A 19,997-nucleotide genomic window follows, 5' to 3' on the forward strand; every position below is an offset into this window, starting at 1 on the left:
AAAAAATTAGCAAAGGTTACTTTGAAAAAGCTCCCTGCACTTCAGTGGAGATGGACATCACTGAATGAGGAAGAGACATTCTTAACTCTCCTAGCTAACATATCTAGCACCTTACCACAAATGCCATCATTGTTACCTTGAAATAAGACATTGGGCAGATCTGTTTCCTGCCAACACCCACCATCCTAGCTATATTCTTCTTCTTCTATGATTCCCATCCATCAGCTAAACAGCAATGATTGGGCCAAATGAAGTCTTTCCACCACTTTCTGTCTTGTACCAGCTTCATGGCTTTCTTCATCTTTAAACCTTATTGTTCAATGTCTATCCAACACATCACCTTCTAGTCTAGTTCTTGCACTCTGGTATGTATCACCATGTATGGTATCCTTTCCAAGTCCATTCTTGACACATGGTCAAACCATCGCAGTCATCTTTCTTGAATTTTCTGTAATAGCATTATTTTTTGCCCTTGGTGTTTTCTTATCACTCCATTTTTTATTTTCTGTGGTCTTGAAATTCTTGGTATGTCCTTCAGCTCCAGTCAGTTCATATCTGCTGTCAATGTCTTTCCTCATACTCCAGTGTTCTGACCCATGCAGCAGTAATGGCACAATTGCCTCATATATGCTGATTTTCATTTTTATGGAAATGTGTTTAGCTTTCCAGATCTTAGAGTTTTCCAAATGCAGTAGCAGTCAGTCTGATGCTGCTTCTTATGTCATCTTCACAATTCCCATTCTTTGATATTAGTCTTCCAATGTACACACATTTTTTCAATTGTTCTACTTCTTTGTCTCTGACTGATCTTTTCCTCGTCTCCCAGGTGCCATAACATTTATCTTCTCTGTGCTGCTCTTCAGTCCAAATTTTCTGCTTTCCTGATCTATCTTGTCAGTTATTCCCTGTAAATCCTCCTTGATCAATGCTTTGAGGTCAATATCATCTGAGATTCTAAGATTATTCACTGTCCTCCGATATAACATGACTTCTCCCATTTCGTCTCTCAGTCCTACAGCCATTGTTGCTTCCAGTATCAAGCTGAACAAATCTGGTGATAGCATGAATCCTTGTCTTACTCTTATAGCCATCTTGAATCATTCTATCAGATTCTTGTCTACTTTCACTGCACTCATCTACATACTATAGACCAGGGGTAATCAATAGGAGGAACACAGGCCAAATCTGGACTCTAGACACTTTTGAATGGGCCCCAAAATCTTTTTATTTACTTATTATCTTTTTTAATTATTATTTTCTCTGGAGTCTGGACCTTGACTATATCTTGACCAAGAAATTTGGACCTTGCCAAAAAATAATAGACTACTCCCACTGTAGACGTTTTCTATCACCTTGATCAACTTTTCAGGGATGCCAGACATTCCCAAGACTTGCCATAACCCTTTCTGACACATGCAAGTTTGAAGTTTATGAAGTTGTTGTAACAGGTTTGGTTCCCAGAGAATGTTCTATTTCTCCAATACCTGTCTTATTACAAAGAGCTGATTTATTGTACTTTGTCCCAGTCTAAATCCGGCCTATTCACCTGCAAGCATCAATTCCACATAGCTCTTCATTCTCTTCTGCAAATCTTGGTGAATGCTTTTCCCAGCACAGTCTTGTTTGTGAATCTTGTTAAATAGCTGGTGCATCATCTTTACTGTGTGTTCCTCACCTACTTGCAGCAGCTCTGCAATTATTTTGTCACTTCCTGGCACCTTTTTGTTTTCAGCTTTCTATCAAAATCTTTTCTACTTCTTCTAAGAATTCTGGCATCTGCTCTCCCTCATTAGTGCCGGGAAGCTTCCCCAGCACCATTTCATCACCTGCGTTCAGCACGTTGTACAGCTCTTCAACGTAGTCTTTTCCCAGCTATATATACTTTGTAAATTATCAGTTAGGAAAATTCTTTGAAATACTGGGCCCAACTTCCAAAACAGAGCACCTAATCTGTATGCTGAAATCATGCCCCGGATTGTGTGAATCAACATTTAGGTGCCTTGGCGCCAATGTGAGTATCCAGAGGTGGGATTTGGCTACTCTACTTAGGTTGCTCATGTTTGAACATTGAACTACCTAGGTAAAAATGATCAGCTGTTTTTATACTAGTTCAATCCAAACTGATTGGAAAGTCAGAGCTACTAACTCATGGGAAACAAGTTATGACAGAGTAATTCTGAATAGTGCTATCAGGTGCTCAGACTCTCTGGAAAGTGCAACCTTTGCAAGTCAGTGGAGAGATTTGTTCCCAGAAAAAAAAAAAAAAAAAACCTGACCAACCATATCAAACCACAGTCAACTTCCACTGGTCAAGAATGTTGAAATTCTGGCCAAACTCTTCATTATAATAATGGCAGAATGATTTTTCCTGTAACAATCTAAGAAAGATTGATAGACGGATGGGGGCAATCCAATCCACAGGAAGGACCAATAAAATACAGTACAAGAAAATATTTAGACGGAAAACCCACAAAAGTGTCTCTTTCTTCAGTTCTCACTATGATTTCATTGCTCACCTGGGGATTCAACACGAACTTCACACGACCTTTATACCCAACGTGAAGTTTAGCTACGTCAAAAATAACTGTGCAGAGTTCATCATCTTTGCTGAATCTATCTTCATCACAGACTTTCAGCTCCAGCACGTTCTGGGAACAGAAGTAAAGGATTTTATAAATTATATAATTTCAAAGAACCCTGTTAGTAGGAAATCCTTGAGGCTATTCCTTGTTTAGTCTATGCACATAGGGCAAGTAGTAAAAGAAGGAATGGGAGAAGTGAGAGAGTAAGACAGAATGGGTGAGGACATATTACACTTATTCTGCTTTAAAGAAATAAACTGAGTAAGGGTGGGGGGTTCCATTCAGGCCATATGTATATGTATATGCATATGTATCTCTCTCTAGAGTCTGATCCTGGGCCTATGTAACTATAGGGTTCTGAATGAGAATAAAACATCGAAAAATGACCTAAAATAGTATTTCCATGCTTTAAAATGTCTCTGTTTTTAAGTCTATTATCTTGGTACCTTGTAGGACTAGAAGTAAGTTATGGGCCCCAGTAAGAAACTTAGAAACTTTCCCTTCCAATGGTATAGGATGTTCATATTTAATCCTGCAGAATTCGAAGATATAGGACTTTACATATTCATAACAATGTTATGGCTAGGAAAGCAGTCACTGGCCCTGGATTGAATTTTGCCTGTCCTAGACCTCAGATGGGGGTAATTTTCTGGGGAAGAAGGAAGAAGCATTTTTCAGATAGGTTGATTGGAAAATAAAATGGCTGCCCCTTGAAGCTGTCCAGGACTTGGGAATGTTAGAATAAGTTATTGGGGAGATGAATTAATGGGCAGAGGACAGGTGAGATATGCACACATCCGTTAAGGGTCCTTCAAAGAGTTCCAGTAAATGAGTGGGTATTAATTGCAGGATGAAGTCTAAAGAAATTCTGGCTCAGTTTAGATCTACAGGACCTATTTGGGGAACTTCAGATCCCTGACAGGAGTGGGGAGCTCTCGTGTATCATACCTTAACACGCCTGTCAATCCTGTAACAGAAGGTTTCATTCCAGACTGGATTTTTACAGTTTTTGATTGTTTTGGTCCGGACCCTTTGAGTTGAGGCAGTTGGCAGCCACAGTTCCACATAGCAATCGGACTGGCTTACTGTATAAAAGGAGATAAATTATAAGTAACAGTCTACCTGATGTGCAGTATCACTGAAGGAATTAGTGCATCAGACTCATTTAAAACTTAGTTGACATGAAAAGAGAGAGTACAGTAGTTGATTTCTTCCCAAGTCTTTCTGAGACATGCATCCCAGAAAGAGGAACAGATAGTACAATAAAGCAGTATATCCCAAAAAAAGGAGAAACATCCTTGTGAAGGTATAAGGGATACCATTCCTCTGGGGTCAGCAGCCTGCAGCTGGCTGGCTGATTAGGCCCACCTACTGCACCTGAAAAAAAACTGAAACTTAATTAGCTGACCTTTATAAAGAGGACAGCAAGAAATAGAGGGGGACTGCAACACCCTCCAGAAAACTGAGGGACCAGGGCCATCTGCCAATGGACTGCTACTCAAGAAATGCATTAGAGAGAGGAATTGCTCCAGAAATCAAACGGACAGAAGGGAGCGTGTGGAGTCCTTCATTGCTGAGGCTCTGAGGTAATAGCCAGGAAATATTGATTACTGAAGTTGCTGGCATGAGGGGGAGAATTGAGGGAGGGACTACTCGGCCTGCACAGACATTTGAGGGACGTCTACAAGGTTTTGATTTGTTTGTTAAGAATGCTTAAATAAAACAGCTAACCCTGCTGGAAACTGCTTCTCTAGATTCCTTCAGAGAGCTCAGACAGAATTAACCCAGGGAGTGAGCTGACTCAACAAGAGCAAAGCCTGGTCTGGTAGGAGGCAGGTGCTATAAGATAGGTCCCCCAACCATTTTACAATCCACAAAACACACCTCTCAGCCCTTTTCCAGCTTCTATACATCTAACTAGCTTTTTTCTTAAAACATTTATATCAGAAAAATAATGATGTGCAAACACACCTCTACATACACATGCATTCATATTTACATAAACCACTAAGCTGTGTGTGTGGTAAAGTTGCTTTGTACATAACATAACATACCCTTCTTTACAAGATGCTAAGACTTTAGATTATTCTACCCGCATGACGTGCCTTTAAAACCTGAGAATGAGACGTGCCTGACAGTAATGTTTGACAGAGTTACATTACCAATAAGGCAAGAGGATAAGGCGATATCTTTTATTGGACCAACTGTAAGCTCGAAAGCTTGTCTCTTTCGCCCACACTGAGCTCTTCTTTCAGGTCTGGAAATATGTACACAGCTAAATACAAGATGAAACTGATTGTTTAGCATAAGTAGTTAACACATATTTCAAGGGACCATTCAAGGTGAAGTGGCCAATTAACACCTCTGCGGTCATAGTGGGTTATAGATCATTGCAACAGAGACACTGGATTTATGGCTTACTAAGTCCATGACTTTTTAGTGTCTAGTGGTTGTTTTAACTATTTATGCTAAACAATCTGTTCCATCTTGTATTTAGCTGCGACATTCTCAGTACATTTTCCAGACCTGAAAAACAGCTCTGTGTAATTTTGAAAACTTGTCTCTCTTACCAACAGAAGTTGGTCCAATAAAACAGTGGTTCTCAACCAGGGGTCCAGGGCCGCCTGGGGGTCACGAACAGGTTTCAGGGGAGCTGCCAAGCAGGGCCAGCATTAGACTCGCTGGGGCCTAGGGCAGAAAGCCGAAGCCTTGCCACATGGGGCTGAAGCCCAGGTCCCTGAGCCCTGCCACTCGGGGCTGAAGCCAAAGCTTGAGCAACTTAACTTCACCGTGGCCCCTGTGGCTTGGGGCCCCAGGCAATTGCCCTGCTTGCTATCCCTTAATGCTGGCCCTGGCTTTTATATGCAGAAAATCAGTTGTGGCACAGCTGGGCCGTGGAATTTTTATAGCATGTCGGGGGGGCCTCAGAAAGAAAAAGGTTCAGAACCCCTGCAATAAAAGATAAGACCTCACCCACTTTGTCTCTCTAACATGCTGGGCCCAACACAGCTACAACCACCCTGCAAACTACTTTACCAGTGTCATACTGTGGGCCAGGTAGGAGCAGGAAGCACAGTCACATGTGATTGCAGCAGAGGTTAGCAATAATCAGGAAATGACCCAGCTAGTCAGCCCTACTTCTGGGTGTATTAATTACCCACAGAATTAACTCTGAGTGCCTTATAGCACATGTCAAATCCAAAAACATTCTTCCCAAACCATGATTATTTATACTTGTTTATAGTCTTAATTTATAACACATATTAATATATCAACAAGGCTGAATATAAATGTTAATGGGAGAACATGGTAAACTACCTGAACCTCCTAACCTACCAACAAGATTATTCTGAGTCATATTCAGCAGGCTCTCTAACAATGTATTACCTTTTTTTTCCTATCTTTGATTTGGGGCTCTCTCTTTTTCTTCCCTTAGTCTTTATATCTGGCATTTTTCTTTTCTTTTTTATTTTACCTCTTTCTTTCTCTACTTTTCCACATTCTGTAGCTCAGGATTCTCTGAAGAACCTGATGCATCACTCAGAAATTCAGGAACAAAGTGACCACACAGATCATTCTCTTTTGCATCGTCACATTTACAACGGCATTTCAATAGGTCTCATTGCAGCCTGGAACTTGGGCCATGCAAAACCTGGTCTGGTGGAAAAGAAGCTCACTCCTCCTGACTTGAGCATCAGCCATCTGCAAGCTCTTCTGTGAGCTGGACCTTTTTAAACTCAGAGGGGGACCCAAATTCTTTCCTGGGAGAGTCAAATTAGTATCCACTCAGTGAGCTAACTTTACTTTCCACTTACTACAAGTTCCCTGCTTTTTAAGGCTATCAGTCTTAAATTTGCATCTAAATCCATCACTGATCTATGATCACAATCTTCAGTAAGCTACTTCTCACTAAAATGTATTGGTGAAGAAGATGGAACTTCATTCCCAATTCCAGCACTTCCGTGATCAGACATCAGTAGAGCTCTGTTACCACTTCTATTGTGAAGGTCTCCTCTATCTTGGGCTCTTTTTTGCTATTATCTCTAGTGCTGTGATCAGATAGTGACAGTTCTTTAATTACCTCTGTTGTGGACATCTCCCCTTCCCTGATTCTTCTTCGTTATGCATCATTTCCACCTATTTTTAAGGTCCACACAATGGCATATAGTGTTCTTTTTCCTGACTCTTATATTATTCGACTTTGCGGGTGGTGAACATTTTCCATGCATTTTGAGTTTTACCACATCTTCTGCATGTAGCTTTCTCTTTTTTGTTACTTGTCTCCAAAATGTTCTATATGATGAACTCAGGTGTGGTTTTCTTTGTGTTTATTTTTGAGCTTTGATGTTAAAGGAAATTGCATTAAAATTTGCATTATCAGGTTCCCCTCTTTGGGATTGTTTAGAGTTTAACATACTTTTCATTTAGAAACCTGAGTAATCAGTTCTTCACTCTTTCATACATGTCTTTTTGATTGGGATTGAGGCCTGATATCATCATTATTTGAAAGAAAATCTGTCATAGTGAGATTTTTTTAATCCTAAAAACCACTGAATCATTTCATCCTTTTAACTTATTTTGGGTAATCTATTGTCCTTCTTGTTACAAAATATCAATCCATAAGACTAACAAGAATAAAATATATTATTTTAACACCACACAAAAAATAATTCTTGCAAGTTTGCAGCAACAAAATGCAATGCTAGCACAGATATACAATAAAGATTATTCCCTTTCCTTTCACCCCAGAAAAGTATTGTATGTTAGAATTATTTACTCTAAGATTATCTCTTTTTTCCTCCAGTTAGCTCCAAGATGCTGAAGTCTGACATTTCTGTGGGTATCCTATAGTACATGGTACTGTTTTCTAGCACTATCATAAATACAGACTATGGTAACTCCATTTAGGATTGAAATCTGACATTACAGTCGATAAGTATGGGAGTCCATATAGACTGTAGTGTGTCAGGTACCTTATGCTTTTTAAAATCCTAGTTATACTTGGACACCCATATGTGTACTTGTACTCTGATAATAAATAGTGTGCTATGGGAGCTCTTAGTGCTTGAGTGCATCCCAATGACAATAATACGTTTAAATACTCTCGTTGCTTTCAAGAACTATGAGAAACAGCTAAGAACAGTAGAAATACTCACACAAGTCAGCCTTCCGGAGATTTCTCATTCTTATTATTTTTACATGGAGCAAGTTGATAGAAGTTTCTTCTGTCTGCACAAGAATGATTAACAAGACACACAGATACATATTAAGGTGTGGATTCATCAATAGACACGCATCTAATATAGAGGAATGAGACATAGGATGGTATGGCATGGTAAAAAGGCTTTATTGGCCTCAGTTTGCAATAACCACATTACTCAAGAGAGGAAAAGACATAAGCGAGATACTGATACTTAGGTCATCCGAAATAAGTGCTAATAAAATCTGTATATTTTACCATAATTTTCTCAGTATATTTAACTGAATTTTTTAAAATCTACTAGAGCTAAAAATTTTCAATTGTATACCCTCTCTACATCGGTGAAATAAATCTTACCTGTTTGTACAGGGCCTAGCACAATGGGGACCCAGCCTCGTTAGCTTTGGACATTAACACAATATAAGTAATGGAACAGACCCTAGCCCCAGTTTCTCCTCTTTGAGCCACTCTGATGTTTCAAAGAAGGAGGACAGTTGTCATATGAACACAGCTTGGGATACCCATAGCATAGGTATGTAAAGCCAGCATAGTCCACCTACCCCTCTCCTGCGCACAGAATGCGGAAGAAGGCACGAAGAGGCAGAGCTGAAGCACAACGCACCCTAGCAATTCTCTGACAGCAGAGCAGTTGCTAGGAAACGTACATAATTTAGAGCAATCCCTTTGCCCCAGCAGGAGAATTAGCTCTACATTTCCTCAGCTTGCCCAAACTCCACTCCACTGCACACTCATCTACAGAGAGCAAGATTTTGTGGCACCATGGAGACAGAGACACCCTACATGGGCTCCAGAAATCCTACCATCCATACCCCAGTGCAGCAAAACTGCACCTGTTTTGCTGTATCCAAGGTCCTTTATGGCCACAGAAAGAACACTTTCAGTCTTTTTGTAGCAACAGTGCAAACTCAAATTAAAATGGTTCAAATGACATAGTGGTCTATGCAATGCAGGGTTCAAACTGCCAAATTTAAAAGTACATCAAGTAGCTTATCATATATGCCAAAAGTTAAAGTATTTGCAAGTACATCAACAAACATGAATGCCTTAGGGAAACACTGAACAAGGTATGACTAATACCAAACATTCAGGACACTATTTATTTATTCATGTTCTGATTTACATGATACTGATTCTATTCTAATGCATATGTGGAAAACATGGAAGAAAATACTCGGAAAAAAATGCGTACAAGGAAATAGTCACATAAGCATATACATCTGTGAGATAATAAAGGGAAACAGGTTACTCATAGTTAGGGATAAGTAGAGCCAGAAAACAATTTAAAAAGTCAGGCTTGTTTGACAAAATACCACATTTTTCACAACTGCAAATGAAAAAGGGTATGGCAAGATCACTTTCTGCTAGCAGAGCTGGTCAAATATCTAAGGGACTGGCCTCTGTGCAAATTGAGCTCCTCCCAGATCCATCTCTGGCAAAGTGCTGCAGGCGGTGTCTGGCTGTATATTCTATTTATGTCCTTCACTGGCAATCTTGTGGTGCCATTGAAGTTTTGACAACCATGCGATCATTTGCCATGTAGCCACATTCCTTGGTACATATGTTTCTGTATTTGTTGGTCTTCCATTCAAATAATATATCTATGCCAAGAAAGCCAGCAAAACTGATTCATTGCTGTTGGAGGCAATTGCTGGGTTAGGCTTCAAATATCCTCATTTCCAATCTTGTCCTGCCACTTGATATGGAGCAGTTGATGAAAACAACAAGAATCAAAAACATGAATCCATTGTTCTCCAGCCTTCCTCAGTGCCCATGTTTCACTGCCATACACTGCAGTTGGCATAAATGTGGTTCTATAAATCCACAGCTCATTAGCAAGTTTAATGACATGGCATCCCCACAGAGACCTCTAAAGGGGCTGAAACATGGCTGCAGCTGTTGCTATTCAAGTGGCCACATTTTCGAGCATCCTCCAAGCACTGATTGTGACATTGCTCAAATATTTGACAGTTGCCACCTGCTCAGTGTCATGCCTGGACAAGTTAATACTGAACTGGTTGTAATCTGGAACTGGAGGCTGCTTGATGGTAATGACCAGTGACATCTTTTTATCCAGCTTAATAACCAGACCAATTCGCGCTGCTCTTTGCCTAACTAGTTCAGCCATCATCTGCAACGAAACACCAAACTGAGCTAACCTATGGCATATTTGAGATCTCAAAGCAGAATAACATTCAGCCCACGATGCCACTGTTAGCTCTTTCCTCAAGCTTATCCATCAGCCATTCAATGCCAATATTGCACTGGGTAGCAAAGGCCGGGATACTCAGTGTGGCTTTAGTCCAGGTTGTTCCACTGTCAACCAGATCTGTACCTTGAGATAGCTTCTGAGAAGATGGATGAGTTTAATAAACCCTGTGCAGCACTTTTTAGATTTCCATCAGGCCTTTGATTTGGAGCATCAAGTTTGTGGGATCTGATGAGGTGACTCAGCATCCCTGGGAAGGTAGTATCGTTGATAGAATGGAAAGCTGCATTTGAGTCAATGGCAGACATATGACATGGTTTTCTATCTCCACAGGAGTTTGGCAAGGCTTTTGTTCTGTTGTCATCATCATTCTTCAGGATTGGCACTGATTGGTTGATGGATAAGAAAGTTGAGGTGAGCTGGTCAAATAATATTGAGCAAAAAATGTACAGGGTTAATAATTTTGCCACATTTTTCAACTAAATTACTTGAGGTAAGGAAGTACTAGTTACTAAGGAAGTATTTACTCACTAGTATATTTTACAAATGGGGAACTGAGGCACAGAGTTGCTAAGTGACTTGCCCATGGACACATAGGAAGTCTGTGGTGGAGCAGTTAACTGAATGCAGGTCTCCAAAGTCAAAGACTAATGGTCTAACCATAGATAATCCTTCTTCTCTTTATCAATAACCAACAACTTTTCGGTCTTCCCTGTTAAACTCAACAATAACCCTAGCATAGGCTAATAAGTTGGAGGCCAAAGCCTCTGAGTTCATTGGTTACAAACATCTCAGCTTTCAATCTCTGTATTTATTTTGGACATGGCTTATTACCTCATAAACAGGAAGCACGGTGTAATCACTATAATTACTACTGCCAGAATTGCTAAAAAATTAGGTTACAAACACAGAGCCTGATCATACAGTCATACTTCATGCAGTCATACCTCAAGCAAAAGTCCCATTAACATCTATGAACCTAATTGTGCAATGCTTACTTACACATTTATTCTTACTGAAGTCAATGGGACTACTCACATGCATAAGTGCTCATGTAAGAGTTGTACAATTAGGTCCTAGGAGTGTTTTGCTAACTGATGACTCCAGGCTCAGGCCCACATATTTTGGAGTCTCCCATGAACCCAGAAATTCTGGAATATTATCCTACTGACAACTACAATTATGATTGTCTTTATCCTAATGACATTTAGTCAATGTACCCTGACTGCTCAGTTCTGTCAGATATTCCATACACAATGGCCAAATAGGTTTCTTACACTCAGTTTAACAGTGGCAAAAGAATCCTTAGACAATGGACTGATATAACATGCAAAAAAAGAGGAGAAATCGATCTCAGATCCCAATAAGTCACCACTTATGAAAATATGGAGAGTCTTATGTGAAAAATAAAATAGAAAGGTTTCCCACGTTTCATTATATCAAGAGAAAAAGGTAAATACCGAAGTAAAATAGCCTGCCAAATACAATACTTATGACAGAATTTTTTTCCCTCTCTTCTATATTTCAAGATCTTAAAAAAAGAGAGAGAGAGAGAGAGAGAGAACTAGGATATGTGCTTCTTATTTAAAATGTTATTAAAATAGAAGAGTAAAATACATTAAATGTTGATTCTGTGAAATCTGGAGCCCTTCAAGTGCAGACCACAGGCTCAGTTCTCAGCTCTGTCTGTCAGGTAGGTAGCAGCTAATAACCATTAAAGTGCATCAGAGCTTCCTGCGAGGCAGGATTTCATTTTCTTCCTTTATATGCCCCTTAACTCAAGCAAAGTCAACTGCACTTAAAGCACCTCCATTTGTATTTGCTGCTGTAACATACTTATTTCTCTCCCTTTGAAATGTCCCCTAAGGAGTTTGATTCGCTACTGTATTCAACAGAATTCAATGAAGTTACCCAGCATAAAAGTGGAGTAACACAGTGATGAATAAAGACCTGTCTCTTTTTCAGGGCTATGCAAACTACACTGGATTCAGATTGCAAGAGTTCTTGTGAAACTTTTCTTCACCTCTGATCTGCATAGGCCCACGCTCCGAGTTTCTCATTCTGATGGGTTCAAAAACGCAAAGAGAAACTGACCTAATCATTGCCATGATTCAGATGACTGTGCGTCAATACAGTGCTAATCTGCATGCTTCACATTCTTTTGACGGGGTGCAGTGCATTAAGTAGCTGGATAATTATTAATTATTTTGCGTTTCAGCATGAGTACCATATTTTTTTGGGTCACAACCAACAACTTTCCATCAAATAAATATGTTTTATGTCAGCCACCTGATCCGATTTAAGTATCATCTGTACTAAAGCAAAACTGAAAGTTGCCCTCAGAGTCAAGTTTTAAAGTATGGCACTTCTCTGAAAAGGTAACTGTGTAAAAATGGCATCATCTTATGTACAGATCTACCCTGTGTATACATCTGCCAACTTCAGTGACAAAAATAAGGTTTTAACTGCTTTTTATTCCTATCAGCACTGAACAGCCAACCCACCTGAGAGAAAAGGAGTTGGATCCTAGTCCATGTTGTGCATCATCAACAGAAATGTTTACTAAGTTCAAATCAGTTAACCTGTGCAAGTCCCTTGAAGACAGAAGTCATAATTTAAAGACAGTGGGATTGTAGGGGTGTCATGAGAGGAAATATTTGGACTATGGATCCATTAACAAGGTGATGAAGTGCCTGGAGGATGGAACCCTGCTTGACACTGAGAGCCCAGGCTGGTAGTTAAAATAAACATGGTTTTTTACTTGTATACTGAGCACTCCTGATTGGATCATTTGATAGATAATAAAAAAGGAACCCCACTGTACCATTTTTATAGAGTCACTTTTGAGAAAACTCTGCGGTTTAAATCCTCACTGCACTCTTGTACATATACTTCAAACCCAAGAAGTAAAGCACAAAATGATTCCAGGATACAATTACTATATTGTCATCAGATTTTGCCACTACAATGAGCGTCACTTCTCCATGAGGCAAGGACCAAATCTCCACTTACTGAGGTGAGCTATAAATAGTCTCCAGGGACTCTCACACTGCAACATCACAGAAACAAGCTCTAGAAGACCTGGCTGAGACTGCCATCACCGATGACTGGAGTGACCACTCCATGCAGTAAGGAACAGAACTCTTCTTCTAAAGACATCTAACACTAGTCCCCACAGAGCTATCACAGCTGACAGAAGCAGTATGTCCAGAAGGAATGCCCTCACATATTCCCTCACCATTATCACTGCCATCATATCCTCAGTTCCTTGTAACTTGCTCCACAACTTTACTCGTCTGCATAGTTTCCACTACACCAATCTCTCACTGAGACTACTTGGAAGCCTTTTTGTTTTTTCACTTCTTTAATTGTCTTCTCATTGTTAACGGATATATTGCCTGCCTAGTCTTTTGGATCATTTACCATACTCAGTAATTGTCTAACCTCTTTCTAATCCCATTCTCCTCACTACCATGCTTCTCTCATTCATCTCCTGGCACCTGATCCCTGATCTCCAGCCTTGTCTTGCCTTCAGCTTCTCCCATTCAGTTTTCAAATTTCACCATCCCACCCTATTTGGCATCCGTATTCTTTACTGTAAACTTTCCCCCTTGCTGGCACACCTGCTTCTCTCCCAGCTGCCCAGCACCCTCCTCACACTTCCTCCCTTTCTCACCACCACTGATCACACCTGCCCCAAAGCTGCCCCTTCTGTCATTTCCTCTACTTCTCCTTCCCTCATATGCACTTCTCCATCCTCCTCACCCCCATTGACTCCAGGCCTCCAGCCTCTTTCCATGAAGACCAATGAAACATTAATTTGTGAGAATTTTCTTCCACATATATGCAGTTAACCAAAAAACTTCCTCCTTTCTATATTACCAAATGAATGTGTGTGCAGAGTTAAACGCTTATGGCAGACACCAATTCCAAATTCCCACCCCAATTTCATGGTAAACTGTCAGGTCAAATTGAGCCCCAAGTTTAGATTTTGTGAAAAATAAGTTTTACTAAAATTTAAACCAATAGAAATGCTTCTATGATTTTTTTTAAAACACCACCAATGGCAATTAATGTAAATATTTTTTAAATAAAAATATTTTCTTTAATGTTTGTAACCCAATTGTTATAGCATGTGGCAAACGCATCAGAGGGAAACTGACTAGAAGCTAAAGAGTAACTGACTGATCTATTTTTGTTATTCACAATTAGGAAAAAATGTCAAAAGTATAGACAGTAAATATAAACAACAAACTAAATCTGACTTCAAAATTCTTTCCATTTTAAAAAACTGAGGTGCTATTTATAACACAGGAAAGAAAATGTATATTTTCAAAAGTCATTATTTTTAACCTCAGTGTGAACATTTCAACAGTCATGTGTAATATACTGAATTGACTCAGAAAATATGTTGTATCCTCCCTCTATCAGAATAACCCTACTCATTCAAAAAACAATCTCACACATTCTGACAAAGACAGAAAACAAAATTTACAGTCAGCGTTCTTTCAGTGCCCATTGCAGGCTTTTCTGTTACTGGCTGCAAACAGTACTAAGTACATTCATGGCACTTAAAATAAGTAATAATAAATAAGTAGTAATAATAATAATTAATAATGATCTGGCATTGCATCCCTGATTTGAGCTGGATGGTCACCGTTTCTCTCAGTAGGCAGACAGCCTCTGCCCTGATATATGACACTTTTGGTACATGCTACTGGTTCACGCTATAGCTCCTTTTTAGTTGCTGGATAAGTTCCTGCTGTTCTCCACTTTGACGTGGAATTGCCTCCTGAAAATGTCTGCAGTAACAATGGCTCCATCTTTTTCAAATTAAGTCTCTTATATATAACGCTTTAGGCCCTGAGTCTGCACTGAGAACTGCACAGGCAGACTCTGGTACCCATGCAGAGCCCCACTGACAGCAACAAGGCTTTGCATGAGCACAGGAATAGTTTCATAGAGTTTAAGGCCAGAAGGGACCATAGATACCCAAATATTAAGCACAAAGACTTTAGTTAGACCAGAACATTTCAGTTCTCAGGAGACTAAACTGTGTGCCACAGGCAGAGAACAGGAAAGACCAAGGTGGCAGAGGTCCTGTCAATGGCAGGGAACTGATTAGGTGAGAGATGCTCAAAAGATCCCAGCAGGTGAACCATGCTGCCCCATGCTGTAGAGGAAGGCAAACAACCTCCAAAGACCCAGCCAATCTGACCTGGGGAGAAATTCCTTCCTGACCCCAAATGGGGTGACTGATGTGACCATGAGCACACGAGCAAGACCCACCAGCCAGGCATCTAGAAAGAAGATTCTCTGTAGCACCACAGAGCACTTGGCCTCCTATACACTGTCCCATCTCCAACAGTGGCCAGTCTCTGAAGATGTGAAAAAAACTCAGAACCTGCCCATATGGTTCTCAACGCAAACTATACAGTAGCTTCTATCTCTACTCTCTAGCAGTGGACATGTTGCCATAAACCTCGGAAAGATCCTTTCCCTCCATCGCCCCCAACTTTTTTTCCTACTGTAACTATAGAATGCAGCTTCATGCTAATTACTTCTCCAGTCTGCTCAGTGAAAATCTGAACTGCTTCTTAATAATAATCTTCAACAATGACTTTTAAAGGCATTTCTAAACATCACGGAAGGCCTTACAACAAAACTATTCCATACTCCAGGCTCCCTGGAAACCTCTGAAGACTGAGATAAAATCCCCAAATATATATCTCTTACCTTCAAATTTACAATTTATACCTGAAGAAACCTTCTCTAGAAACAATACCCCAAATACCTCAAACCTATATAAGAAATCCACATACAGGTGGAGCAGGAAGTGGTTGTTTTTACTGAAGGCCAGATTTTGCTGACTAGTACCTTACTTCCTGAGTTGCACCACTAAAGTCAATGCAACTACTCTGGAGCAAGGTGCTACCCAGCATGACTAAGAGCACCAGAATCTAGCACTCAGGCACTTCTATGAGTAGAAGCACACTTTAGGACTGAATTGTGGAGCCCTTATTCACAGTGATGGGCACTTACTCAGCTAGCGTCATTAGTTTCAAAGGAATTACTTGCATGACTAAGGGTTTATCAGTGTGAGTAAGGAGTTCACAATCTGTCCCTTAAGAACTTCAGGAAACCCCATTTATTTAGAGGAACATTCCAGCTACAATCACTACACCCCCATCCCTCTGTGAGCCTTCTTTCCTTTGAAGCATTTCTTCTCTCTCTTTCACTTGCACATCTACCAATGTGATATATGCCATCATGTGCCAGCAATGCCCCTCTGCCATGTACATTGGCCAAACCGGACAGTCTCTATGTAAAAAAATAAATGGACACAAATCTGACATCAGGAATCATAACATTCAAAAACCAGTAGGAGAACACTTCAATCTCTCTGGTCACTCAATAACAGATCTCAAAGTGGCAATTCTTCAACAAAAAAACTTCAAAAACAGACTCCAACGTGAAGCTTCAGAATTGGAATTAATTTGCAAACTGGATACCATCAGATTAGGCCTGAATAAAGACTGGAAGTGGTTGGGTCATTACAAAACCTAAACTTAATTTCCCCAATATTAATTTCTCCCTACTGTTACTCACAGCTTCTTGTCAACCGTCTGTAATGGGCCACTCTCTTACCACTTCAAAAGTTATTTTTCTTCCCTTGGTATCCTGCTGTTAATTGACTTATCATGCTAGACTGACCTCACACTTGGTAAAGCAACCCCCATCCTTTCATGTATTTATGCCTGCTCCTGTATTTTTCACTTCATGCATCTGATGAAGTGGGTTCTAGCCCACGAAAGCTTATGCCCAAATAAATTTGTTAGTCTCTAAGGTGCCACAAGGACTCCTTGTTGTTTTTCCTCTCATAGTGTTCCCCGTCCTATCATTAGCCTCTAAATTCTCCAAGGGGGGAACAAATGTGTACACCTTACACCAATAGACACATTTCTGACACATTGCTTGTAGGGTATGCTTTAAAATTTGTATTGCGTAGTGCACTTAAAGTACTATGGCAAAGCACTACAACTACAAAAAGTAAATCAAATAAATTGAAATTAATAAATGACAGAGGCTCCGCTTAAATAAATCCTGTCTCTGAAGGGTTGGGGACACTGAAAGAATGCATGTTCCTGCACCGAAAAACACAGAGGAGAGCAAGACATTTTAAAATGAACACAGAATAGATAGTGCCTAGATGCAGTATGACAATGATAGGCACACATTAGAAATATCATAGATAGATCTAACTGTTATACATACAGGTATTTCACCCCTAAAGTTAAATTGAATGGTGATTAGCAAATATGTCACTACTCTCCCCCCCGCCCCAAACCTCCAGATTTTGTTCCTAACATTTTCTGTACTGAATCTTATAATCAGCACTGGACAGCATTTAATGATGTTCCATCTGTTTAGTACCCACCTGTCTCATTTTTTGTCCTGAGATGCTGCTTAGGCCCTGAAAAATCAAGAGAGCAGAAATGGTTACATTTAAAAAAATCTTCCATTTCTGCTTTTATTATAATTTCACATTTACAATCCCACATTAAAACCAAATTTAAAGATACTCAATAAGCCCTCGGAAACTATGATAGTTCCCCACTGCACTGAAGAGCAGGTTATTCTGCATACACTTGTTTTATTAATGTTGTTGGGCATACAGTTTAGTTACAACAACCACATGCAGTAGGAGGACAGCCCTTGCAACTGCGGATACCTGAGGAACAGCAGACTTGCTCTTCCCAGATCCTCCCTACAGTTCAAGCAGAACTCTCGCCACTTCTTCTCATGTGAAATATCTGATTTGGAACCTCACACAATTTTGTTGAGCTTTAGTGGGTTTTTCCTTACCTGATTGGAACTTGAATTTGATCCCATTGCGCTCCCTGTTGCATACAAGTCTGCTGTTAAAGAGGGCACTTGAGTACTATGTCCCGCACAGCCGGCAGTGATTCCTGATAGAGATTTACAGTCTTTACACTGGCAGAAGTGGACAAGCAGGTGTTTTATTAACTGACTCAGAGCCCCACCCCTCTGCCATTTCCAAAAATTAAGCAATCTCTTCCTCCTTTCCTCAACCTATGAAGGCAAGTCTACTGAGTTAATGGAAGATGGGAATATTTATTTTGCAGCTACCTTGATTTACCATACTGAGGACACTGAGATCAGTGGGGCCCCATCCTCTCAAGTACAGCTTTCTAGCAAAAAACAATAATAATTAATAATAATAAATAATGTAGTACAGTTATACGGCACCTGTAATCCCCAAAAGATATCAACACACATATGGCTAATTAATTTTACAGCACCGAAAAGCATACTGGACACTTTACAGTACAACTATAAAGTCCCTGCCCTGAAATTTACAATTTAATTTTAGATGTGACTAATGGAGATGATGAACAGAAGGGAGGGGACAGGATAAGGAAGGAAAAGGGTTACAGCAATAAGAACCTGCAGCTTCACAGTAAGAATTTGCTCATTTTAGTGGTTCAGTTAAAAGGAATTAATATATATAAATAGAATTCATCCCAGAAGTAGTCCCTGCCAGCACCACACCTGAGAGACACCCACTGAGGGACAATGGCTTCCCTATGTCCTCCATGCACCAGAGTGTAATAACTAGATCTACTCAGGAATTTTTCAACAAAATGGCAGGTTTCAGAGTAGCAGCCGTGTTAGTCTGTATCCGCAAAAAGAACAGGAGTACTTGTGGCACCTTAGAGACATCCGAAGAAGTGGGCTGTAGTCCACGAAAGCTTATGCTCTAATAAATTTGTTAGTCTCTAAGGTGCCACAAGTACTCCTGTTCTTCTTTCAACAAAATGGTTTTTCAGTCAGAAAATGCCAATTTGTCTAAACCTAAATTTTGCATGGGAATGTGCCAGTTTCAACACAGCTCTTGTCAGGGAAGGTTTCTCAGGTCCAGGATGAAATTGCTGGTCAAAATCAAAGACAAATGGAGCACCCGCTCCCCACCCTCAGAATATCCAACAGCCTAGTCATTAGGATGCTTGCCTACAATGTAGGCGATGCAGGTTCATGTCCCTACTCTGCCTAGTTCACTCTTCCCTCCCCACCTGCTCCAGGACTTAGGAAGCCCATGCAAGGAAGTTATAGTTCCCTCCAGGGGCATGTAGTTAGTCCCAGTCACAATCTAGCTCATGCTGACTGTTATTGTTAACTCACTTATTGAGGGCACCAAAGAAAATCACTTCATAAACTATATACAACACCACTAAAATGCAGTCATCTGTAGGGTGGAGGCTAACAACCAACAGTACAGCACTTGGGAAGGGAGGAGTGGTAATTTTGTCCAATGACAACCCCTATTATTCTTACCAAAGTTTTTGGTGTATTTTTAGTGTCTGTGTAGTGCACACAGTTCATAAATAAGGCTACATTTATGTCACGGAGGTCATGGAAGTCACGGAATCTGTGACTTCCAGAGATCTCTGTGACATTCTCTGCCTCAGCCCCGGGGCTGCGGGACTCCGGAGCTGGCAGCCAGCAGGGCCCTGGCAGGGTTCCAGTGAGAGCAGCAACAGGGGACCCCCTGTGAGGTTCCAGCGACAGGTGACAGACTCCTCAGGGTTCCAACGATGGTGACAGCCTCACACGGGGGGAGGGGGACGCCTCAGGTGAACAGCTGGGAGTGTCCCATTTTCTCTTCGGGAAATATGGTCACTCTGCAGCTCCCAGCCACCATGGACGGGGAGGGCGGGGCTGCAGCTTCCAGCTGCCATGGGCAGAAGGGGGGCCCCACAGCTCCCAGCCACCAAGGTGGCAGGGGAAACCATGGAGCCGCAGCAGCAAGTCACAGACAGGTCACAGCTTCCATGAATATTTGTTTATTGCCCGTGAAAATCTGAATGTGCAGCCTCTGAAGGACTCCTTAGAAATGTATTTTTAAAGGACACTGAGCATCTGCATCCCAAAGAGAACCAAAACCTCCCCTTATCCCTGTTTCACA

General features: G+C 40.6%; 1 protein-coding gene across 1 annotated transcript in view; it reads right to left on the reverse strand.

Moving 5' to 3' along the window:
- LOC117876435 (cytosolic phospholipase A2 epsilon-like) overlaps nt 1-17,976 on the reverse strand; it is a 45,267-nt gene extending 27,291 nt beyond the window's left edge. The window contains exons 1-5 of the mRNA XM_034768627.1: nt 17,876-17,976; nt 17,448-17,483; nt 7,739-7,811; nt 3,531-3,667; nt 2,517-2,648 (exon numbers count right to left, since the gene is read on the reverse strand). Of these exons, the coding sequence (XP_034624518.1) occupies nt 2,517-2,648; nt 3,531-3,667; nt 7,739-7,811; nt 17,448-17,483; nt 17,876-17,902 (405 nt within the window). The 5' untranslated portion in view covers nt 17,903-17,976. The remainder of the gene's footprint in view (nt 1-2,516; nt 2,649-3,530; nt 3,668-7,738; nt 7,812-17,447; nt 17,484-17,875) is intronic.
- Nucleotides 17,977-19,997: the final 2,021 nt, after the last annotated feature.

The sequence above is a fragment of the Trachemys scripta genome, chromosome 4 (assembly GCF_013100865.1).
Source record: "Trachemys scripta elegans isolate TJP31775 chromosome 4, CAS_Tse_1.0, whole genome shotgun sequence".
In the NCBI taxonomy this organism is placed as follows: Eukaryota; Metazoa; Chordata; order Testudines; family Emydidae; genus Trachemys; species Trachemys scripta.